Below are 22,881 nucleotides of genomic sequence, written 5' to 3'. Positions count from 1 at the left end.
ATGTATTCCTGAATCTGATCCATTTGTAGGATTTGTCCATTTATATTTACATTGGTCTATAGGTTCTTCTTTTGTACTATATTCTGTATTGTGCTTTGTTATTGAATCAGTGTTGTGTTAGTTTTATAAAATTAATTATTTTCATTGTTTTCTGTGCCTTTTTAAAATTCTCATTGGAGGACATTTTTTCATTGCCTTTAGATAGAGAGGAAGGGCAGGGGGAGGGGTTTGAGAAACATCAATTGGCTGCTTCAGGGACTGAACCCACAATTTAGGTATGTGCCCTGACCTGTAATTGAACCCACAACTTACAGTGTGTAGTAAAAGACTCCAACCAACTGAGCCACACCAGCCAGGGCTATATTCTGTGCTTTTAAAAATGAAATTATCTGTTCTAAAATTTTGAAAAAGAATTTAATCAAAATTATGTGGGCCCACAGCCTTTTTTCTTTTCTTTCTTTTTTTAATTTACAGATTTCTTGTTTTATTATTCTTTTGTTTTTTTTTTTATTGACCTTATTGGGGTGACATTCATTAATAAAGTTATATGGGTTTCAGGGCTACAATTTTGCAATACATCATCTGTATATTGTATTGTGTGTTCACCACTCCAAGTCTCCTTCCGTCATCATTTATTTCCCTTTGCCTTCTCCTCCCTTCTCCCACTCCCCTTTCTGGTAATCACCATACTGTTGTCTGCGCATGAGGGCTTTTTTTTTAGTTTAATAACTTCACCTTTTTCACCCAGTCCCCCACCCCTCCCCTCTGACAGCTGTCAGTCTGTTCTCTGTATTTATGAGTCGGCCCACAGCTTTTATTCATGCAACCGTTTAACAAGTTTACTTTTCTCTCATGAGTACTAATTTAATAAAGGCTTATACTCAATTATTTAAAATCTGTCTTGTAAACAAAACATTAAAAAAACTTTTTAAATTTTTATGAAATCTAATTTATTTTTTATTCTATTGCCTATGTTTTTGGTGTCATATCTTAGACATCATTGCTTAATCTAAGGTCATAAAGATTTTTCTTCTAAGAGCTTTAAAGTTCTAACTCTCAAATTTATGTCTATGATTTTGAGTTAATTTTTGTGTGTGGTGTGAGGCGTGGTCAAATTTCATTCTTTTAATGTCAATATCCAGTCTATGCAGCACCATTTATTGAAAAGACCACTCTTTCCCCATTGAACTGTCTTGGTACTCTTGTTGAAAATTAATTGACCATATATATATATATACACACACACACAATGGAATATTACTTGCCCATAAAAGAGGACGAAAACTTACTGTTTGTGACAACATGAAAGGACCTAGAGGATGTTATGCTAAGTGAAGTAAGTCAGAGAAAGACAAATACCGTATGTTTTCACCCATATGTGGAATCTAAAGAGGTCTTCCCAGCTCTAAGCCAGGCTCCTCACAGCTCCTAAATGCCACCCACATTCCTTGGCATGTGGCCCCTTCCATCTTCAAAGCCAGCAATGTGTCAAATCCCATTTATGCTTCCAATCTCTGAGTTCCTCTTTTATTGCTAGTTGGGGAAAACACTCTGCTTTAAAAAATATATTTTTTTTAAAATATATTTTTTATTTATTTTTAGAGAGGTTAAAGGAGGGAGAACGAGAAGGAGAGAAACATCAATGCGCGGTTGTCTCTTGTGTGCTCCCAACTGGGAACCTGGCCCACAATCCACGCATGTGCTTGGACTGGGAACTGCACTGGTGACCCTTTGGTTCACAGGCTGGCACTCAATCCACTGAGCCACACCAGCAAGGGTAACACTCTGCTTTTAAAGAGCTTGTGTGATAAGTTAGGCCTACTTGGATAATCTCCCTCTCTCCATATGAAGTAACAATCACCAGAATGTCATCCATCATATTCAGAGATTCCGCCCACACTCAAAGGGATGGGGATTATTAAAGAGGAAGTTTTATTGGGGTCCATTCTTAAAATTTTGCTTAATATAACTATAGTAGAATACTAGGGTGGGAGAGGGGAAGAGCAGGATATGGTACAAGAAAGCTAAATTCTCAACTGTCATATCAGGAAGGCAATATATAATAACCACAAATAGACAAATCAATACATGCATGTAAACTTTTTCTTTAGAAGTAGGAAGGTAAGCACCAAAAGAAACTAAAATAGTCGAAAATGATTGTCTCTGAAGAGTGGTGCTGAGAGAACTGGAGCAGGAATCTTATTTTTCTTTATAAGCCTTTTTAGCACTATTATTCATATTTAATACTTCGAAAATGAAGTAAAAAGATAACTTTTGCCCTGCTGGGTGGCTCAGTCGGTTGGAGTGTTGTCCCGTATACCACAAGGTTATGGCTTCGATTCCCCAGTTGGTGCATGTACTGGAGGCAACCAATCGATGTTTCCCTCTCACATTGATGTTTCTCTCTCTCTCTCTCTCCATTCTTCTCTCTTGAAAATTAATGAAAAGCATATCCTTCGGTGAGGACTGAAAAATAAATAAAAATAAAACATAACTTTTAAATATATCTGTTGATTAGACACGAGAGGCACAACTAAAAGATTTGAGGAAATCATAAAAAATAAGTTTGCTTTGCAAATCCCTGAATTCACTTTAAATAAACCCAAATGTAAATTGTAGATGATACATTGAGGGGGGAAATCATCAATAGACACATTTTCAAAGAAAAGGGAATGGCATCATATTAAAAAATGGTGAATCTACAGTTAGACTTTTTGTTTTTTTTGAAATGCTGATGTAGGAAATTTGTTTTCTAGACTTAGTTTAGGTTCTTACTAGCTGTGTGATCTTGCTCGAGTTTCTTAACATCTCTAAGCCACAATTTCCTTATTTGAAAACGGGGCTTTTCTGAATACAAGAGCCTATCATCTTTTATTTTTTTTAAGTATATTTTATTGATTATGTTGTTACAGTAGTTCCAATTTTTTTCCCCTTTGCTCCCCTCTGCCCAGAACCCACTTCCCTCCAGCAATCCTACCCACCCTTTAGTTCATATCCATGGGTCGTGCATATAAGTTCTGTGACTTCACCTTTTCCTATATAATTCCTAACTTGCCCCAGTCCATTTTGTACTTACCAGTTATACTTCTTAGTCCCTGCACCATTTCCCCATTTCTCCCCCTGTCCCCTCCCAGCTGATAACCCTCCGAAAATTCCCCATAGCTATGATTCTCTTCCTATTCTGGTTTGCTTAGTTGGATTTTGTTTTTATTTTTTAGATTCAGTTGTTGATAGTTGTGAGTTTGTTGTCATTTTAGTGTTTATAGTTTTGATCTTCTTTTTCTTAAGTCCCTTTGACATATCAAATAATAATGGCTTGGTGATGAAGAACTCTTTTAGCTTTGCCTTGTCTGGGAAGCACTTCATCTGCCCTTCCATTCTAAATGATAGCTTTGCTGGATACAGTAATCTTGGCTGTAGGTCCTTGCTTTTCATCACATTAAATACTGCTTGCCCATCCCTTCTGGCCTGCAAAGTGTCTTTTGAGAAATCAGCTGAGAGTCTTATAGACACCCCTTTGTAGGCAACTCTCCGCTTCTCTCTTGATGCTTTTAGGGTTCTCTCTTTATCTTTCACCTTTGGCATTTTAATCATGATGTGTCTTGGTGTGGTCCCCTCTGGGTTCAGCTCTCCTGGGACTCTCTGGACTTCCTGGATTTGTATGTCTATTTCCTTTGCAAAGTTTGGGAAGTTTTCTTCCATTATTTTTTCACGTAAGTTTTCAATTTCTTGCTTTTCCTCTTCTCCTTCTGGCACCCCCATGATTCGAATGTTGGCACGTTTAAAGTTGTCCCGGAGGTTCCTAAGCCTCTCCTCACTTTTTTCAATTCTTGTTTCCTCATTCTGTACTGGGTGACTGTTTTTTTCTTCCTTATGTTCCAAATTATTGATTTGAACCCTGGTTTTCTTCTCTTCACCATTGGTTTTGTGTGGATTTTCCTCCGTTTCACTTAGCATAGATTTCACTTCTTCTCTTATCCGTTTGCTGTACTCAAGCATATCTGTCAAGCCTGTGAGCATCTTTATCACCAGTGTTTTGAACTCTGCATCTGTTAGGTTGGCTATCTCCTCATCTGTTAGGTTGGCTATCTCAACATTTAGTTCTCCCACTGGAACCTTGATCCATTCCCCCTTTTGGGCCATACTTCTCTGTCTCCTCATCTTGACAGGCTCCTGTGTTTGTTTGCCTCTGTCTTAGGTAGAGCTGTTACGTTGTAAGGGCTACAGTTATATATATTAAGTGAAACTAAAATATATGAGAAATGTATCTTTCCTTGATTCCCCAATTTAATTTAAATCTTCCTTTAAATTAACTAATTATCTCTGATAAGATTCTACTGTAATTGCATTCAATTTTTATTATATAGGACTTATTAATTAATCCAAGCTTGCTAGCTTGATGTCTAGTGGCTGGTTTATACCAGGGATCCCTACTTTATGGTTAGAAGTTTATGGGTATTGATTAGGTAAGCCACACTCCAGGGTCTGGTGGACCACATTTACTTTTCAAGAAGCCTCCTGAAAAGATGGGATCAATGGTAACTAGTTGCCTTGTCAAATGATGACTTCACTAAATTCTGTCCTGGACATGAAAGTTCCTAGTTTTATTTGGAGAGATAAGATATGGTTAAACTTCTAGCATTGAGTTTTTACTAGTAACTCCAGCAAAGTCTGAGTTTTAAGCACAGAAAACAAGTCAAACTATTGTTTTAGTACCTGCATATAACAGGTGGACCCCATAATGATGATTCTGTAGTGTATGTGTTTAAAAAAAAAAAGATCAGAAGGAACCCACCCAGTTACTCTTTTCTGTTCTTGCAGAACACTACTGTAAAGTTTTAGTGTTATAACTCTCTTGGGAAGTTTCCCTGGGGCTCTGGGAGAAGGTTACAAGGTATTGACTCCAATAAAGAAGTTCCCAAGTCAACAATTCTGGCCATTAGCTGAGCAAAAAGTTACCATTCAGCTCCAGTGAATGGTGGGCTCCTGACAATCTTGAGAACCATCTGTTAGGGAACAGTGAATTAAAGAACTCTAGGTAAAGCCCATCTGCCATTCAAACTTCAGGGTTTAGAGGTTAATAGATTTTCCTAGAAAGGCTGACTTTGTACAGTGGTCTTGCTCACAGCAAAAGACCGTATAATTTGTCTCTATAAATAACTGTTTAAAAATGAGCACAGACATCAGTGTCTGACAATTTGGAGTAAAATTTTGACTTTATCACTGTGACCTTGGGTAAGTAAATTAACCTCTTTGAGCCTGTTTCCTTATTGGTGAAAAGGGAATAGTAATACTACCTCACAGGAATGTTGAGAGGATTAAATGAAATCATGCATGTAGAGTTCTCAGCACAATGTCTGGAACACAGTACATGCTAAATAAATAGTTAAGTGCCTGAATCAACACACTTAGGGATTAATTAAAATTTAACAAGTGGAACTCCTCTGTACAAATCTTGAGAGGTAACCAGAGGGTGTAAAATTGAAGTGGGTGAGGAAAGCAAGCAAGGGATTAGTGGAGGCAAATTTGATGTTCAGTCTTCCCTCTAATCTTACATTTTAGGCCAGCAGTTTAGCCTTGACTTCTGCCTCTGATAATCTTCCATTTGAATGAAAAACTTAGGTAAGCAGATGATATCAGGACACTTCCCTATTATCCCATAGAGGACTCCAGTTTTTATAAAGTTAAGTATTTCTGCCAACCCTAAAATAATCAGAAATGAGACCCAGGTACTTTTGATTTGGTATCAAGTTTTGTCCACCAGTGTTTAACAAACTGGGTAGGAAAATCCCAGGCTTGATGCTTAGTTCTCTCATGGTGAGAAGTTGCAACTAGTAGGGGAAAGTAGGGTTTGAGCAGCCAGGAGAGGCCTACTCTTGGCCTGTAACTAGGGAAACTTGTGGGTTAGGCCAAGTGTGTTTCTCTGAGAGAGGATGAAGAGCTCCTTATTTGCAGACAATAGTAGCCCTACTGCAAAATGCTGGGACTCAGACAAGCGCGGGCAAGTGAGGAGGGCTGATGTAGGGCTATTAAGGGACTCCAGGAGGCCCACCAGTGGGACCCTTTCTACAAGTCTTACCTGGAAGCTGAATATGTAAAACAGAGCTTCTATAATGGAATGAGAAAGAGGACAGAGAATGCCCAAGGGAGTCCTATACAAGATCAGTCCTTTACAACCTTAACTTTGTCTTTAATTTTTCTAGTAACCCCCATTCCTCACCCCAATATAACTTTTGCTTTAGTACCTGCCTATACTTAATTTCCTTTGTGTGTTCTCTATTATGTCCCAAAAATGCTTTCTCCTCCATTTCTGTGCTTTCAAACAAGTCATCTTCTGAGACCTTAATCAATTGTCACATCTCCTGCAAATCCTTCCCTAACTTGTTTTGGTTAGTCATTCTACATTATTCACTCATTCATTCATTATATGGAGTGGGCAAAAGCTTACAGTTGTGAGTATGTGAAACACAGATTTTATTCTTGTAGTATTATTTATTCTTGTATTATACATTTTTCTATATTAACAACTGTAAACCTACTTTTGCCCAACCCTGTATTTATTAAACCTCTATTATGTATGAGGCACTGCTAGGCATTGTGGATAAAATACAAGTCTGATACTTACTCACTGACAACTAAAAATCCTTCAATGGCTCCCTATAAAGTTAAAATGGTTAGCATGACTAACAGCATCTTCAATTATCTGGCCCTGCCTAGTTTTTTGTTTTTTTAAGATTTTATTTTATTTTTAGAGAGATGGGGAGGGAAGGAGAGAAACATCAATATGAGAGAGAAACATGATCAGTTGCCTCTTGTATGCACCCTGAACTGGGGACCGAACCTGCAACTCAGGCAGGTGCTCTGAACAGAAATTGAACTGGTGACATTTCTCTTTGCGGGATGATGCCCAACCAACTGAGCCACACCTGTCAGTGCTGGCCCTGCCTAGTTTTCATGGCCTGTCCCAAGCATCTGTTTACTTCACCATTTATCTGTACCCAAGGACTTGAGTGTTCACATAATATAACTCTCTCTCAAGTTTCTGTTCCTTTGTGCTATGTTTCTTTCTTGACTACTTGGTGAACTCCAACCATCCTTTAACACTTAGTTCTAGAAGCATTGGTATATGAGGTGTTCTCTAAAGGATCCCCCTATTCTCACTTCAAATCCAACAGTATCAGGTACTTCCTCTTTTATGTCTTCATAGCATTTCACAATAACGCAAACTTTCTCTTTGTTTACTTACCTTCATTTGATAGTCTGCCACTTTATGGTAGAGGCCTTATCCTATCCATCTTTGTAACCCCAGTCACCAACATAAAGCATGGCACAAAGTTGGTGCTTAATAAATGTTGGGTAAATGAGCAAAGGTAAACATTTATTTGGCTGAACAAATTGGGTATAATAAGGATATTAAGTGACAAGAGAGGGAGCCTGAATGGATACTCTGCCTGCTCCATAATTTTAACTAGTATAGTTAACCTTGGGAGATAAATCTCTAACTCAAGGTAGGAAAAGAAATAGCTAAGAAGTGAGCCTTCTAACTCTTTACTCTGTATTCCCCTTACTTGTTTTTTCAGTTGTGTCTCTGTCCCTTTTCTTGTGCTGAAAGGAATTTTGATATCCCAGTAGATATAAGTTGAAGAAGGCCATCTCAGCTTCTCCCTATCTTCTTCTGGAATGTCCAGGCTGGAGCACTGAACTCTGGTAACCATGGTACTGTTCTGAGGAATTATTGCAACTGACACTCCCTTTGTCTAAAGAGGCTCATTATGGGTTCACAATGGAGCTGGAGTTGGAGTGGGCTATATAACTTCATGAAAATGGAGTAATCAAGTGCTGGTTATCTTTTTACTTGCCCCCCAGTTTTATTATAGAAGGCAGTGAGTAGAAAGAGCACTGACATGTGCTCTAATCTTAGTTTTACCATATTCTAGGTGCCTGACTTTGAATAAGGTAATCCTTTTTAATTTAAAAAAATGGAGATGGTATCTATTTCATAGAGGTATGAGAATTAAATAAGATAATGTATGCAAATTTCCTCAGCATAGTGCTCAGCATATAATGGAACCTTATCAAACAGTATTTAAATCTGAATATGGTACTTCCAATGAGTCTTTAAGTTATTTCAAGTGCTGAGCTAGTTCGTACTTAATGGTTCTTTTGGAGCCACTTACTTAATTTTCAGGAATTTTTAGAGCTGGTTTTTAAACAACCATTATTCTAAAAATTAGAATAGAATAAATTACATTAAAAATAAAAGTAGTAAATACTAAAAACTCTTCCTAATTATTTTACATTTTATTATTATCTATGCTCATGAGGTTATTTACAGCTATTGTATCTGGATATTCTGTTCTGCTTTTTTATTTCTTTTTCTCTTTGCTTTTCAGTTTGGGAAATGTCTATTGGCATATCTTCAAACTCACTGATTCTTTTCTTGATTGTGTCCAGTCAACTAAGCCCATCAAAAGCATTCTTCATTTCTGTTAGTGTTTTTGATTTGTAGCATTTTCTTTTACTTTTTAGAATTTTCATTTCTTTGCTTACATTACTCATCTGTCCTTGCACATTGTGCACTTTTCTCATTAGTCCTTAGCATATTAACCAGTTATTTTAAATTCCTTGTTTGATAATTCAAAAATTTCTGCCATATATGAATCTGATTCTGATGCTTGCCTTGTTTCTTTAAACTTTTTTTTTTTTTTGTCTTTTAGCATGTCTGTAATTTTTGGTAGAAAGTCAGACATGATATACTGGGTATCTGGCTGGGAGTTAGGCTGTTTTGTTTGCTATAGCTGTAGGTGTCAGAGGCTAAAATGTCCTTGTCTTTGGGTTTCCCTAGAGACTCCTTAAGTAGTCTGAGCTTATAGTTCTTTCAGTTGTAATGCCCTGTTATTACATAGGAACGGTACTGATGTGTCAGTAAAATGGCAGGGAGAAGTATTCTCTAATCCTACTAGGCCTCAGTCTTTCAGTGAGCTTGTGTTCCTGGACTGTGACCTTCACAAATGTTTCTCACCTTTTCCTTCCCCTTAGGTGAAACAAGAAAGCTACAGGAGGCTGGAGTTGGTTGTTTTCCATCTCCCACATTGGTTAAACTCTGTTAAATAGTTTTCCTTCAGGGCAAGTCTTTGTTAAGAACTGAATATTCACTCTAGGTATATTTCAGAATGGTTACTTTCCCTCTTTCCTTGCCCCAAGGATGAGAATTTTTTCCAAAAAAATTTCCCCCAAATATCTTACTATGATGATAGTAATACCTGTGGGGCTCCTGGAGGTAAAACTCACAAAAATGTGGGGGGCTCCTTAAGGCTAAGCCCCCAGGAGTTTTTTCTAATCTTTCAGCGTAATCCAATTTCAAGTTACCAGCAATTAGTTAATTGCCCTTTAAGTATTCCTACTAGTTGCTGGTTCCAGTCGTAGTTTTTGCTTCCAGTGAGCCATGATTCTCTGCTCTGATTCTGCCTGTTGTGGCAAAGGTTGCGCTGTCACCTCAGTTCTCTGATGCACTTAAGAAGGGTTGTTGATTTTCAGTTTGTTGAGCCTTTTTATGATTCTGAGAACAGGAGTGATGACTTTCACGCTTTTTACATGGCAGACTGGAAACCAGAAGTCCCTGTTTATTTGGATATACTATGTGATTGTGTGTTCATCTCTTCCCAATTTCATAATCAGTGAGTGATTTCACATTGTTAGCTTGAAACTGGCCATGGTGGGAGATAACACTATAGGAATTAGCAAATGCTAGAGAGGCTTGATTTATTTTGTTGACTGTCTAGAGTTAAGAAACAGAGAAAAATTTAATCATGTAGATTAAAAGTGTATCATGTCTGTAGCCATTACATTACAAATAGCACAAAAAATTGAATAGTCTTCCAGTATTCAAAAACTATTATCCAATTTAGCAAAGATGTTGCTCAAGTCAATGAAGAATAAGTGAAGTGTCCACATAAGTCTCATTGTTTCACTTTCATGTTTTTGAATAATGCAGATGAAAATATCAACCAACAGTCAAAGCTATACTCATCTGTCAAATGCAATCATAGGGTTTTTTGTTTTGTTTTGTTTTTTAAGATTTTATGTATTTATTTTTAGAGAGGGGGGAAGGAGGGAGAAAGAGAGGGAGAGAAACATCAATGTGTGGTTGCCTCTTACACGCCCCAACTGGGGTCCTGGTCCGCAACGTAGGCATGTGCCAACTGGGAATTGAACCAGTAACTCTCTGGTTCACAGGCTGGCACTCAATCCACTGAGCCACACCAGCCAGGGCCATAGGTTTGCTCTTGATTCAAGAGTTTGGTAAAAGTCAATGAAAATATCTGTGAGAATCAGTTGCCTATAAAAAATTTACAATAAATAAAATTGCATATTTTATTTTTTATAAATTGTGTGCTGCACATCCTTTTTATCAGTAAATTTTACAATAAACTTTATGTACATATACATACACATACAATTATTTTTCTGGATAGCTGCTTGTTAGTAATTTTTTTTTAAAGATTTTATTTTTATTTACAGAGAGGGTAAGGAAGGGAGAAAGAGAGAGAGAGAGAAACATCAATGTGTGGTTGCCTCTCGCACACTCCCAACTGGGGAACCTGGCCCGCAACTCAGGCATGTGCCCTGACTGGGAATTGAACTGGCGGCCCTTTGGTTCACAGGCTGATTCTCAATCCACTGAGCCACACCAGTCAGGGCTGCTTGTTAATAATTTATGAACACACACTTGCCATGGCCTATTTCACAAATTATCATGTCATATCACTGAATGTGGAATTAGGGATAGTTTGGAAGAGCACACCATCTTTTCACATGTTAATTTGGAGACTATAAGAATGTTGCAAAAAATTGTTTTTAATTGTAGTAAATGGTAATGTCAGTCAAGACTGAACCCTGGCCAGGTACCTCAGTTGGTTAGAGCATTGTCCTGATACACCAACATTGTGGGTTCCATCCCTGGTCAGGGCACATACAAGAAGCAACAATGAATGCACATGTAAGTGGAACACCAAATCAATGTTTCTCTTTATTTCTCTCTCTCTCTCTCCTCCTTCCTCTCTGTCTCTCTACAATCAATAAGTGAAATTCTAAAAAAAGACTGAAACATGACATTCATAGGCACAATACAAAATAAGATTAAACCATGAACTATGGTATAATCCTGTACTACATTAGTTTAGCGAATAAGAAGAGTAGCCTTATAGCTGTGATTTACAGAAAATGGAGCCCTATTTAAATTAATAACAACAAAATTCCTCTGGTTTAAGATTTTGTCAGTTGTTCTTTAAGGGCAGAAGGTTGTTAACATTGTTAATTTTTTGATTTTAGAGAGGGGAAGGTAGGAAGGAGAGGGAGGTGAACATTGATGTGAGAGAGAAACGTCGATTGGCTGCTTTCTTTCTACACACTCTCCAACTGGGGACTGAACCTGCAACCTAGATACATGCCCTGCTGGGAAATCGAACTCTTTCAGTTTGCGGGATGACGACCAACTAAGCCACACTGGCTGGTACTTAACATACTTTGACAACAAACATGTATTGAACACCTTACTGTGTGCCAGATGGTGTTCTGTCAGGATGCAGAGATGACATTTAAAATCACAGAGCTGGTTAAAAGAATAGCTTGGAATTTTGGGGACATTACACTAAGGGAAATAAGCTAGTCACAGAAAGATAAATACTATGATTCTACTTATATGAGGTATCTATAGTAGTCAAACTCATAGGAACTGCAAATAGAATGGGGGTTGTTAGGGCTTGGGGAGGGGGAAATGGGGACTTGTACAATGAGTGCAGAATTTCAGTTTTGCAAAATGAAGAAGCTGTACAGACCTGTTGCATTATTAATGTGACTATAGTTGACACCATTGATGTGTACACTCAAAAATGGTTAAGATCATTTTAAAAAAAGAATAGCTGGGATTTGAATCCAGACCTGACTCAAAAACTCAAATTTATTTATTGTTATCACTGCTGCCTACTTTCAAGTAATTTCATCTTTGGTCAAAGAATATTTCCTTTTTCTGATTTACACAGGTCCTCCTCTTCTGTATTGCAGGGTAGCAAGTCATTGATTAGCAGGCACAGTGCCTGAAGCCTTACAGATACCAGAACTTTTTCTTGGAAGACTGGCATACTCAGTCAGAATAGTAAATTTAAAATGGAGTCATCAATCCAAGATAGGGATTTTCAACCTTTTTCATTTCATGGCACACATAAACTAATTACTAAAATCCTGCAGTGTGCGCTCAAACTGACAAAAAAAATAGGTACAATTTTGATTCACACTGGATGGCTATTGTTGTGTTTGTGGTTGTCATTTTTAATTTGACAGTATAAGGGAATAGAGGTCACTGCCTACAACTAAACAGTCAGGTACTGCATGTTTTAAAATTCTGTGGCACACCAGTTGAAAATAACTGATCCAAGAGATTAAGTGGAAAACCAAACACAGGCCAGAGAAATAGGCAAGAGGCATCTGGGATAAATAAACTTGACTTTTAAAAGACAATATACATGACTGAAAAAGTGCTTAGTCTATTAAAAAAGTCTGTGATGAAAGAAGTGTGAAATAAGTTTTTTCAATGTTATAACCTGATGTGAATAATTTAAATCTTCCTGAACCTCAATTTTTTCCAAAGTAAAATGGAGCTAAGGCTAACTGTAAGTAGTATATGGCAGAGCAGGGCCTGAAATGGAAAGAAATACTTCTGAGAATGCGATAAAATAAAACTTACTGCATTGGAACAGCCATGTCTAAAAAGAACAAAACTCAAAACATTTTAATTGACTAAAAGCTTGTTCTGCTCGCTGCACGACAGCCAAAAAGTCAAGTGACAGGAGTTGAGGCAAGGAAAGTGACTATCTGGAAAGCCAGCAAGCCAAGAAGGCAGTGGAATAGTGTCCTAAAGAACCATCCCAAGAAAGTACAAAATTTATGCTTCTTTATGTCAGGGGAAGGGAGGAATGAGAAGGGTTTGAGGTCAGGTGGTGACTGATGACTGTAGACATCTGAATGTCAGCAAGGACTGAAGGGGGATGGTGAAACTTCAAACTCAAGTCACAAGGTTCCTATAAATCATTTATTTTTGTACATACCTTCCTTATCTCTTTGGGAAGGTAGTTTCAAGCAGGGAGGTTGTTTTAGTAATTTCTTGGTTATAGGTTAGACCCCTTTAATGATAAGCATATCTATCTGCAGGACTAAGCATAAGTAGCTAAATGACAGATCAGGCTGGAGTGAGATGGGTCAGAAGGCCCTGGCCAGGTGGTTTAGCTGGTTGGAGGTACACCGAAAGGTTCCCTGACTATCCCTGGTAAGAGAACATACCTAGGTTGTGGGTTTGATCTCCAGCTGGGGAACATGGGAGGCAGCTGATAGATGTTTCTCTCTCACATCAATGTTTTTCTCTCCCTTCTGAAGTGTTAAAAAAAAATCCTCTAGTGATGATTAAAAAAAAAAAAAATAGATGGAAGTCAGAAAGAATGATTATTTTATTCTATTACACTATAAAAGACAAATGATTCTACTGTTGCTCAGATTTAATCAAGGTAAATTGAGTGTTCCAGAAAAGCTATGATAGTTTGCTACAATGGAAAGAATAAAATGAGACTTGTCTTTAATATCTATACATATAAATGCTATAGTGTAGGGCAAGCTACTTAAATCTCCTTGAGCCTCAGATTCTTTATTGTAGGGTATCGTAACCATTTATTTCACATTTATTGACTACCAGGGCAGGACTATATTAGGTAGGTGCTAGGGATACAAGAATGAAGAAGGCATTGTCTTTGCCTTCAATATCAATATAATGTGTTTACTTCTGTAATACCTACTGTATGTCTTCTATGTGTTAGGTACTATTATAAATGCTTTTAACTGATTACATCTTCATTGAAAATTCTTCTTACAACCTAAAATGAATTAAAAAAAAAATGAAAATTCTTCTTACAACCTAAAACGTAGGTAATAATATCACTTACATTTGTACAAGAGGGACAGAGAGGTTAAGTATCCTGCCCAGGATCAATGAACCATCAAGCATTAGAGCTTGGCTAAATCCTTATATAGGACAGGAATTTACAAATTTGTGCATGTACAGGGTCGTCTTTAAAGCTTTCACCACTGAAGAGCAGCTTTAGTTTACTCGTTCGGAAAACAGGATTTAAATTATTACTACCTATTGGGGTTGTGCCAATTAAATAGTATACTTAAGAGCCAGTTTCGTGCCTGGAACATGTTAAGCACTAAATTAATGCTATTAACTTCATTTTATTCCTTTGAATTGGATCACTGTGGCGAAGCTAGGAATACTTTAAGGCTTTTGCTACATTTAGTATATCGGCTTTTCAAATGCGTAATTTACACTGTTGTCAACCTTCTAGTTGATTTACGTTACGATATACGATAGGGCCACTCTGATTATTTTTTCAGTTTTTGACAGCCTCACCTATACTTTGTCTCACGGTCTCTCCATCTGCCCCATTTTATATCGCCAGATCAGGCCCAAACGAAATTCTCCAAGGAGCCGCAGAGCGGCGCGTGGGCGGCCGCTTCATCCCGCCACAAACATTGCTTCACTCTCGCGTTGGCGCGAATGCTCAACCCTGTTCTCGCGAGAGGAGACGTGCTTTTTGAACAAAAACTTCTAACTTCACCCTATTTCTGAAGTCACACGACTGGCGCTGGCGTTCTCGACCCAGGGTCTTACCTGCTTGCTACTGGGTGTTTACTTCGCTACAGGCTTTCGCGAGGTCTATTCCGGAAGTAGACACTTCAACTATACTCCTCGGCGGAAGCGTGTCACAACCTAGACAGCCACCCTTAGCGGAAGTTCGTCACGGCGTGGTTGCTCCCGCACAGCGGATGTGTGTCGCCGCTTAAGTGACGCTGGGAAGCGCTTGCAGCCATCGTCGCTGCCTTCTGGTTGAAGCACTATGGAGGAAGAGAGGAAGAATAACAACAAACGGTGGTATTTTACTCGAGAACAGCTGGAAAATAGCCCATCCCGTCGTTTTGGCCTGGACCCAGATAAAGAACTTTCTTATCGTCAGCAGGCGGCCAATCTGCTCCAGGACATGGGGCAACGTCTTAACGTGTATCCTTGCGGCCTAGGCCTTCGGCCTAGGAGTCAGTCCCGCCTTGCTCTCGCGTCCAGGTCTCAGGCTCTTTCAGGGACGGAAGGGGGGAGAGGATGGGCAGGAGGTGGATGTTGAGGTGGGAAAGAGTATGATGGGGCAGGCTAAAGTTAAGTGTTTGCGCGAGGTGGCGAGGCGGAGTTAATTTCCCGCTCGCTCACCAGTGCCACCAACCTTGCCGGGAATTCGTATGCTTCCCGGCTTTGTGTTTTAAACCGCCCTTCCTATGTCCTTTTCGGTGTGTTCTGATCTGTTCTGGTGACTTTGAGATTCTGCTTTTCTGCTATGCCCTAGAAGGCTTGGTGGAGGTTTTACCGTTGATGAGTGCCTCTTGAATTTAGAAATTAAAAACCTGAAGGTCTTATAAAGGGTGGCTTAGAATTCCCAGCTTTGCTTCAAAGTCCGTTTTTCCTACTTACTAGCAATTTAAGAAACCTGTCAAATTCTTGGTTTTCTTGACTGTAAAATGAGGTGGTACCTTTTGCATTTAACTACTATGGCCAACACAATGCGTGGCACTCAAGTTCAAATAGTAGCTACTGTTAGAGTTTCATAGAACTTCAGAGGAAGAAGCGATGTCCGTTTAGATTTGCAGGTTTGTAGACCTAGGGATCTAACGGTTTAAAAACTACTGAAATATGTTGGCTTTTTGGAAGCATTTTCCCAGTCTGTTACTATCTTATTTTCTGGGATACCCTGTGTTAGCCTTAAATAAATCTTTTATAAAAATTCTCTACGGATTAAAAAAATAATATTGGGTTTTTAAGATATTCAGCATGCTAATATGTATTTGTTCATCTCATATTTTAAAGATGAGATAATTTAGTGATTTTTTTTTTACCTCCAAGCATTTTTGGATTTTCATGTTTATTATGGTGGAGCCAGCAGTTTTTCAAACATCAAGTGCCAATATTTTCTGGTAAATATCAATTTTCCTGAAACAAGTTAACCAACATAACACAATTCCAGTGGATGGTGATACCAGCAGCTTAATTCACAGAAATTACACAAATGGCATTACTTAAAATCATACACATTATTTCACCATTTCATTAAACTTGTTTCTAAACTTCTACAAACTTTCTCAGTGTAAAGACGCCTCAAAAACATACCGTTAACTACAAAGTACACTGGAAATGGAGTAGTTTCCAATTTTAACTAAGCTATTTTTAAATTTAATAAAGTTTATATTTCAAAATATACAGCTGGTGGGACCTTTTGTTCATACATCTTCACCAGCATTTGGGACATCCCCCCCCCCCCCCCCCCCGGTGTTTCTGGTATAAATTACTTGAGCTCTGTGCTTTCAAAGTAATAAGTCCTTTACTAAGGAGCTCCTGAAGGGCTCCCCTGGGCAAGGAACTGGATCTTCTGTCTCTTAGAGGCAGGAGCTGGGGTTCTAAACTTATAGTTGGGAACTTCCTCACAGTTTGTCATGTTGCTTTGTCAAACAAGACTTAGGTTATTGAGCTTCTTGCTTTGTCTTTGGACCACTGCTTTGGACCTTGCCCCAAGATTTGTTTACTGGTCTTTGTATTTCTTTACTGACTTCCCAGTATCTTTCTTCTCATCCTTGGGTGGCATAGTGAAACTTGAAGAGCAGCTGCTACCACTGCAACTTTGCTAAGATGTCAAAAAGGAAGACTTTTGTATTTCAATGTTAAAAAATAAGGTGAGGAGTCTGTTGCAAAGAGGTGGAGAAAAAGGAGCTTCCAATTGATGGGTTCAACATGTCTGAAAATATTGGGTTGGTCAAAAAGTTCGCTTGTTTTTTTTCCCTTAAAGTGGCTCTAGTAGTGCTTAGTTGTCTTGAACTTCATTTGAAATAATTTGATTGTATTGTGATAGTTGTCATATCAGCATGCACTTAAGAAAAACTTCCCAAATTGGTGAATTTTTGTGTAGCCATTTTAATATAGAAGATGGAAGAAAATAAGCAACATTTTCCGCATATTATGTTTTATTATTTCAAGAAAGCTAAAAACACGAGTGAAATGAAAAAAAAGATTTGTGCAGTGTATGGAGAAAGTGCTGTGACTGATCGAACATGTCAAAAGTGGTTTGCAAAGTTTCTTGCTAGAGATTTCTCGCTGGATGATGCTCCACAGTGTGGCAGACCAGTTGAAGTTCATAGCAATAAAGTTGAGACATTAATTGAGAACAATCAGCGTTATCCCACGTGGGAGATAATGGACATACTCAAAATGTCCAACTAAGTAAAGTTATCAGTGAAAATGAAAAATGTGTCTTATTTTACGGAAAAAACCATATGGACTTTCTGGCCAACCCAATACTTAAGTAATGTAAAGAAAAACTTACAGAGCAAGAATAAATAAAAGTCTTTCAGCAAGGTGAACAGATTAGCAGTTCTTGGATCAGTTTCACCTATAGGAGAGAGATCTTCTTGAATATTGCTTGCTTATGGAATCTTTTGTAAGTTAGAGTCGGCTACTGCTAATGATTTGTCTTTTACTGGAACACTATCATGAATCTATGTTTTGTTTTGTTTTTAAGATTTTATTTATTTTTAGAGAGAGGGAAATGGAGGAAGAAAGATGGAAAGAAACATCAAATGTGTGGTTACCTCTCTTGTGCCCCCAGCTGGGGACCTGACCTGCAACCCAGGCACATGCCCTGGCTGGGGATTGAACTGGTGACCCTTTAATGGTTCGCAGGCTGGCACTCAGTTCACTGAGCCACACCAGCTAGGGCCATATACTTTTCTAAAAGCTCATCCACTTTGTCATTTAGATATCCAGTTTTCAGAATGTGTTCAACGTTATCTACCCCATCTGCCTTAAAGCTTCCTTGGGAGTCTCTGAAGTAGAATTATGTTGTTGTCTTAAGTTGATTGAAATAGTCTGTTCTTCAAGGCATCATTGTGTTTGTTAAATACATGAATTAGGTCTCCTTTAAGTCGTTTGAGTACCCCATTATCATCAAGATCTATGAAGTTAGACACCACTTTCACATTTGGATAATAAAAACGAGGTTGATGGATAATCTGTAGTACATCATTGATAATAACTGAAAATAGGAACACAGGAATGCTGTGTTGGAGCTTATCAGAGAAATTCTCTTTCTTCCTTGAGCATAATGACACAATTTCTTTAGGTTTTAGTAAACCCTGTTCAATAAGCAAACCATGTAATTTACCATTGTATTATATAAGGGTACTACTCTTCTATGGTAAGAACAGGACCAATTTAGCAATTTTTTCCTTTAGTTGCAGTAACTTTTTCGACATCCTCTGAAACCACTTTACAGTTGTTAATGACCATGACTTGTGAACATCTTTTCCTTTGTAGGAAAATCAACTCAGTGTCAAATCAGAGTCTGGTATCTTAAGTTTAATAGCTGCTCCTTTGGTAAGACCACAGTTAATTTCTACTCTTGTAGGGATCTTCACGTGAACTGAACTTTTCTTGAATTCTGGCATCATTTTCACATGGATAGCAGAATCTTAGTCATTTCTTGGTTATCCAGTCTTCCATAAGGCACTCAAGTTCTTTCCTTGAAGTTGTCCTAGAAAAACAGCATAGAGCATAAATAATATCTAGAGATAGAGGGCTTGGATAGAGGCATCTTAATGATCTTGGTCTTCTGCACTGTCTTCCTCTTCAAGGTGAGTATGTACTGGGTCAGCACCACCCCAGCCACCAGGGTGCCTATGCTGGTGCCAGCTACCATGGCCCATGCTTGCCACGGCCATCTGGTTTGTGGGTGGGGCCAAAAAGAATTGAAGCATTCAATTCGAGCATTTTTTTGTCAGAAAATATACTCATTTTGTAGCAGAAAAGGCTAAAATAGTTTTAAAGTTCTTTTCATTATGGAAGTGAAAAATTATCCTTGAGTGCAGCTTCCATTTAAATGTGTTGCTGACTGTATAATGTTTGTTTTTTAAGTAGTCACCTCAAGAGGTGTTCTCTTTGTTACCAGTATCCAGTTTGTTTCCTAAGCATCCAATCAGTGTAGTTAAACCTTTTGTTTGAAATTCTGTTTTAGTGCATCCTAGCCCTTTCTTTTTTATGTTTGTTGTTATTCAAGTTGTTGCCATTATGGGACTGCCTCATCTCTATATACCCCCACATGGTCTTCTGAGGTCTTTAGAAAGAAGGCATTTAAAAGTTTTTCTTAGTGAATGAATATCAAATCATTCCACAGTGTTTCTGGTCCCAGGGATCACCATATGAGAAGGCTTGGTTGCTAGAGAGAAGTTGAATTGAAAAGTTAATTGCTGGAGATTAGAAGGTGAGGCCATGGTGGAGACATATCTCTCGGGCCAGGTCAGGGAGGGTGTTGTAAATCATGTCAAGAGATAGCCTGAGTTAATGAATCACCATTTCAGGATTTTCAGTAAGAAAGTGACAGGTTTAGGCCTTAGATTTGTTTGTATTCCTTCTTGATTCACGCGTGCTGATAAGCTTGCTTGTTTATTCAAATTCGTGTTGAATATCCGTTGTTTAAGGTATGCTCAATGTCAACTGGTACTTAATAATTTGGTGGAGAGGTAAGTATGATTTTCATTTGGGAGCATCTACTATGCTTAGCTTGCATAGCCATTAATGGGAGTATATAGAGATTGTATTTTTGGGAATTGTACTGCCTGCCTGTTTTGGGGCCTTAACTTGAACATTTTAGCTCACAATTGACTATCAACACTGCTATAGTATATATGCATCGATTCTACATGATTCAGTCCTTTACACAGTTCCATCGAAATGTAAGTATAAATTTTTTGTAAGGTGTAATTCTTTAAAAAAATTAAGATTTTATTTATTTTTTAGAGAGAACGGAAGGGAGGGAGAAAGAGAGGGAGAGAAACGTTGATTGGTTGCCTCTTGCACACAACCCAACCAGGGACTGAACCTGCAGCCCAGGCACATGCCCTGACCAGGAATTGAACCACCAACCTTTTGCTTTGTGAGACAATATGCAACCAACTGAGCCACGCCGGCAAGGGCTATATGGTATAATCCTTTTGTGATTGATTCCAGCTTCATATTTCTTTCGTTGATCTTTGTTGCTGAACTGGGATTTAAAGTTTAGAATTTAGGATTGGTCACTTTCATAATGTTCCACACTGCTGTTCTGAATCCAGCATCCTTAGAGATAGATTATTGAACACTTAAACTTAACAGTTGGGTTGGGAGAGTAGCATTTAAGGGGGAACTGCACTTAATTTTAAGTGTAATTTTTGAAGTAGTAAATAATGTGGTCACAGAAAAACAAATGAATATAAATTATTTAGATTTATTTTAAAACTTTTGATATGGTCCTATTTAACATAGTAAATGACTTAGAAGTGAGTTCATAGTGATATGTCAGTTGTAGGCAAGACTATATTTGTTTAATAAAGGAAATAGGGCTAACATTGATGAACACTATGGAGTTGTGAGTTAAAAAAATTTTTGTTAAAGATTATGTTTTGAGAAAAGTTTTGCGCTTAAGGATGATGAATTTTTGAACTCTTATTAATGCCATAGGAAGAGGATATTTGAAGCTAGATATTCTTGTAATGTAATTGGTGGACTCAGTATTTGGAGTAATTACAAAGGAAATCCTTTGGATTTGGGGATTAAATATTCCCAGTTTTTGTTAATTATTCAGTCTAGCCATACTCTACCTCTGATGGCAAGGAGCACACCCTTATTAAGGGATGGAGAAGTAGTTAATGAGGATATCTGATAGTTCTAGAATAGAACGTAGTGGGTAAAGAAAAAAATTTGAAGAGGAAGTCCATAGCTGTTTTGCCAATTCTGAAAGTTTTCTACATTTCTTCCCTTTCATTATGGTAAAGATCTTTTTCTTTTTAACATTTATTGAGATACAATTCTCACACCATACAATCCACCCCTTTACAGTATAAAATTCAGTGCTTTTTGCAGATGAATGCAGTCATCCCGCAATCAATTTTAGAGACACTTCACCACCTCACAAGGAAATCCTGTGCCCCTTATGTCTCACCACGCCATTCCCACATCTTACCAATCATAAGCTACCATTAATCTACTTTCCATTTCTATAGATTTCCCAGTTCTGGACATTTCATATAAATAAAATCATTCAATATGTCACCTTTTTGTCTGGCTTCATTGTGTCAGCTAATTGTTGGTGCCAATTCAACGCCATCGGGAATCCCCAAATTGAGGTGCAGTGAAGAAGAAACTTTATTCAGTGATATTATGGTAAAGATTTGAAATCCAGGGTGAAATATATCTCAAATCAATTTGTTCATTATATATAAATGTCTGTCTGGAGAAAGTCCAGCCATTGTTAATATAACAAGAAAGGGTTGCGTGACATCGATGTAACCTGACAGCCAAGGAGAGTGGATTGGAATATATTTGTGTGAACAATGATGAAAACTTCACTATACTAGTCAGTGGGGCCTATAGATGCTGTTGAGTGAGCATGTGTACTGTGTGACCATCGCAATCAAAATGAGTGAGTCAAGCAACGAATTTTCATCAAATTTTGCATTAAGCTTGAACATTCTTCATGGAAACTATTTGGATGATTTGGAAGGCTGCAGATAAAGGCAACTGGTGATTGGCAACTTCATCATGACACTGTGCCCACTCATGCATCACGTCTTGTGCAGAGTTTTTTGGTGAAACATCAAATCACCCAGGTGACTCAGCCCCGTCTACAACCCAGATTTGGCGCCCGATGACTTCTTCTAGTTTACCAAAACTAAAATCACCTTTGAAAGGGAAGAGATTTCATACTGTCAGTAAAATTCAGGAAAATACGACGGGGCAGCTGATGGTGATTGGGAGAAGTGTGTGAAGTCCCAACGTGCCTACTTTGAAGAGGACTGGACTGATATGTCATTATCCTATGTACAGTGTTTCTGGTTTCTTGTATCTTCAGTAAATGTCTCTCTTTTATATTACATGGCTGGACACCTGGATAGACCACACAGACACAGACACACACACATACTTTTACCTTTTAAGTTATCTTTCCTTATTTCCTTTGTATTAAGTTTAGTAGCTGGGATTGGGACACACTTTTTTGTGTATCCTCCAAAGAACCTAGATTAAACTTGTTGAATGAATGAATGGTAATTATTCAGTATAGAGTGATTCTTTGTGATGTTCTGACCTTTTTCAAATCCAGTAACTTTTAATTTGGGAATGTTGGTTTTTCAGAGAACTGATTTTAGGCACATTCTGGAGTTAACAGATCAAAAATATCACCCCTTTAGTAGGTTAATTCTAAGAGTTTAGCTGTGGGTGAATCCAAATTTAAATTTGAGAGGACTTAATGCATTGTGACATTGGTATGTTATATGTCCTATGAAGCTCCTACGCATTTTTCATATTTTTTTTTATTACAAAGGTAATAAATGTTCATGGTAAAAACTAAAATAACACAGTAATGTAAAATGTAGAAATCTCACCCTGCAGAGGTAACCGTTGGTAAATGTTTTGGCATATGGTGCCCCAGACCATGTTTCTCTACATATACTAACATTTGTGTATTTTTATAAAAATCACTTTTTACTATATTACTCTTATCAACTTGCCTTGGACATCTTTTCAGATTGCTTTTTCATTCCTTTAAATGACCACATAATATTTTTGTTTTTGCTATAATTTTTTTTGCCAGTTCCCTATTGGTGGATATTTATTTGGGTTGTTCCTAGTTTATTTTTTATTTTTTAAAAATTTTATTTATTTATATTTTAGAGAAAGGGGAAAGGAGGGAGAAAGGGAGAGAAACATCCATG

At 37.9% G+C, this 22,881-nt stretch overlaps 2 protein-coding genes and 1 pseudogene across 2 annotated transcripts in view; 1 reads left to right on the top strand and 2 right to left on the bottom strand.

Moving 5' to 3' along the window:
* The window catches only part of SPMIP11 (sperm microtubule inner protein 11), a 30,880-nt gene extending 16,303 nt beyond the window's left edge, over positions 1-14,577 (bottom strand). Inside the window, exon 1 of the mRNA XM_090273089.1 lies at positions 14,472-14,577. Within this exon, the coding sequence (XP_090129215.1) occupies positions 14,472-14,491 (20 nt within the window). The 5' untranslated portion in view covers positions 14,492-14,577. The remainder of the gene's footprint in view (positions 1-14,471) is intronic.
* Positions 14,576-22,881, top strand: part of CCNT1 (cyclin T1) — a 29,975-nt gene continuing 21,669 nt past the window's right edge. Inside the window, exons 1-2 of the mRNA XM_090273088.1 lie at positions 14,576-15,103; positions 19,785-19,866. Coding sequence (XP_090129214.1) covers positions 14,943-15,103; positions 19,785-19,866 — 243 coding nt within the window. The 5' untranslated portion in view covers positions 14,576-14,942. The remainder of the gene's footprint in view (positions 15,104-19,784; positions 19,867-22,881) is intronic.
* LOC150011681 (cytosolic 5'-nucleotidase 3A-like) lies at positions 17,832-18,833 on the bottom strand (annotated as a pseudogene).

The sequence above is a fragment of the Furipterus horrens genome, unplaced genomic scaffold (genome assembly GCF_987537825.1).
Source record: "Furipterus horrens unplaced genomic scaffold, mFurHor1.1.pri manual_scaffold_4, whole genome shotgun sequence".
NCBI classification, from domain to species: domain Eukaryota; kingdom Metazoa; phylum Chordata; class Mammalia; order Chiroptera; family Furipteridae; genus Furipterus; species Furipterus horrens.
Note: the sequence above shows the minus strand (reverse complement) of the source record. Positions and strands in the feature narration are given on the sequence as shown.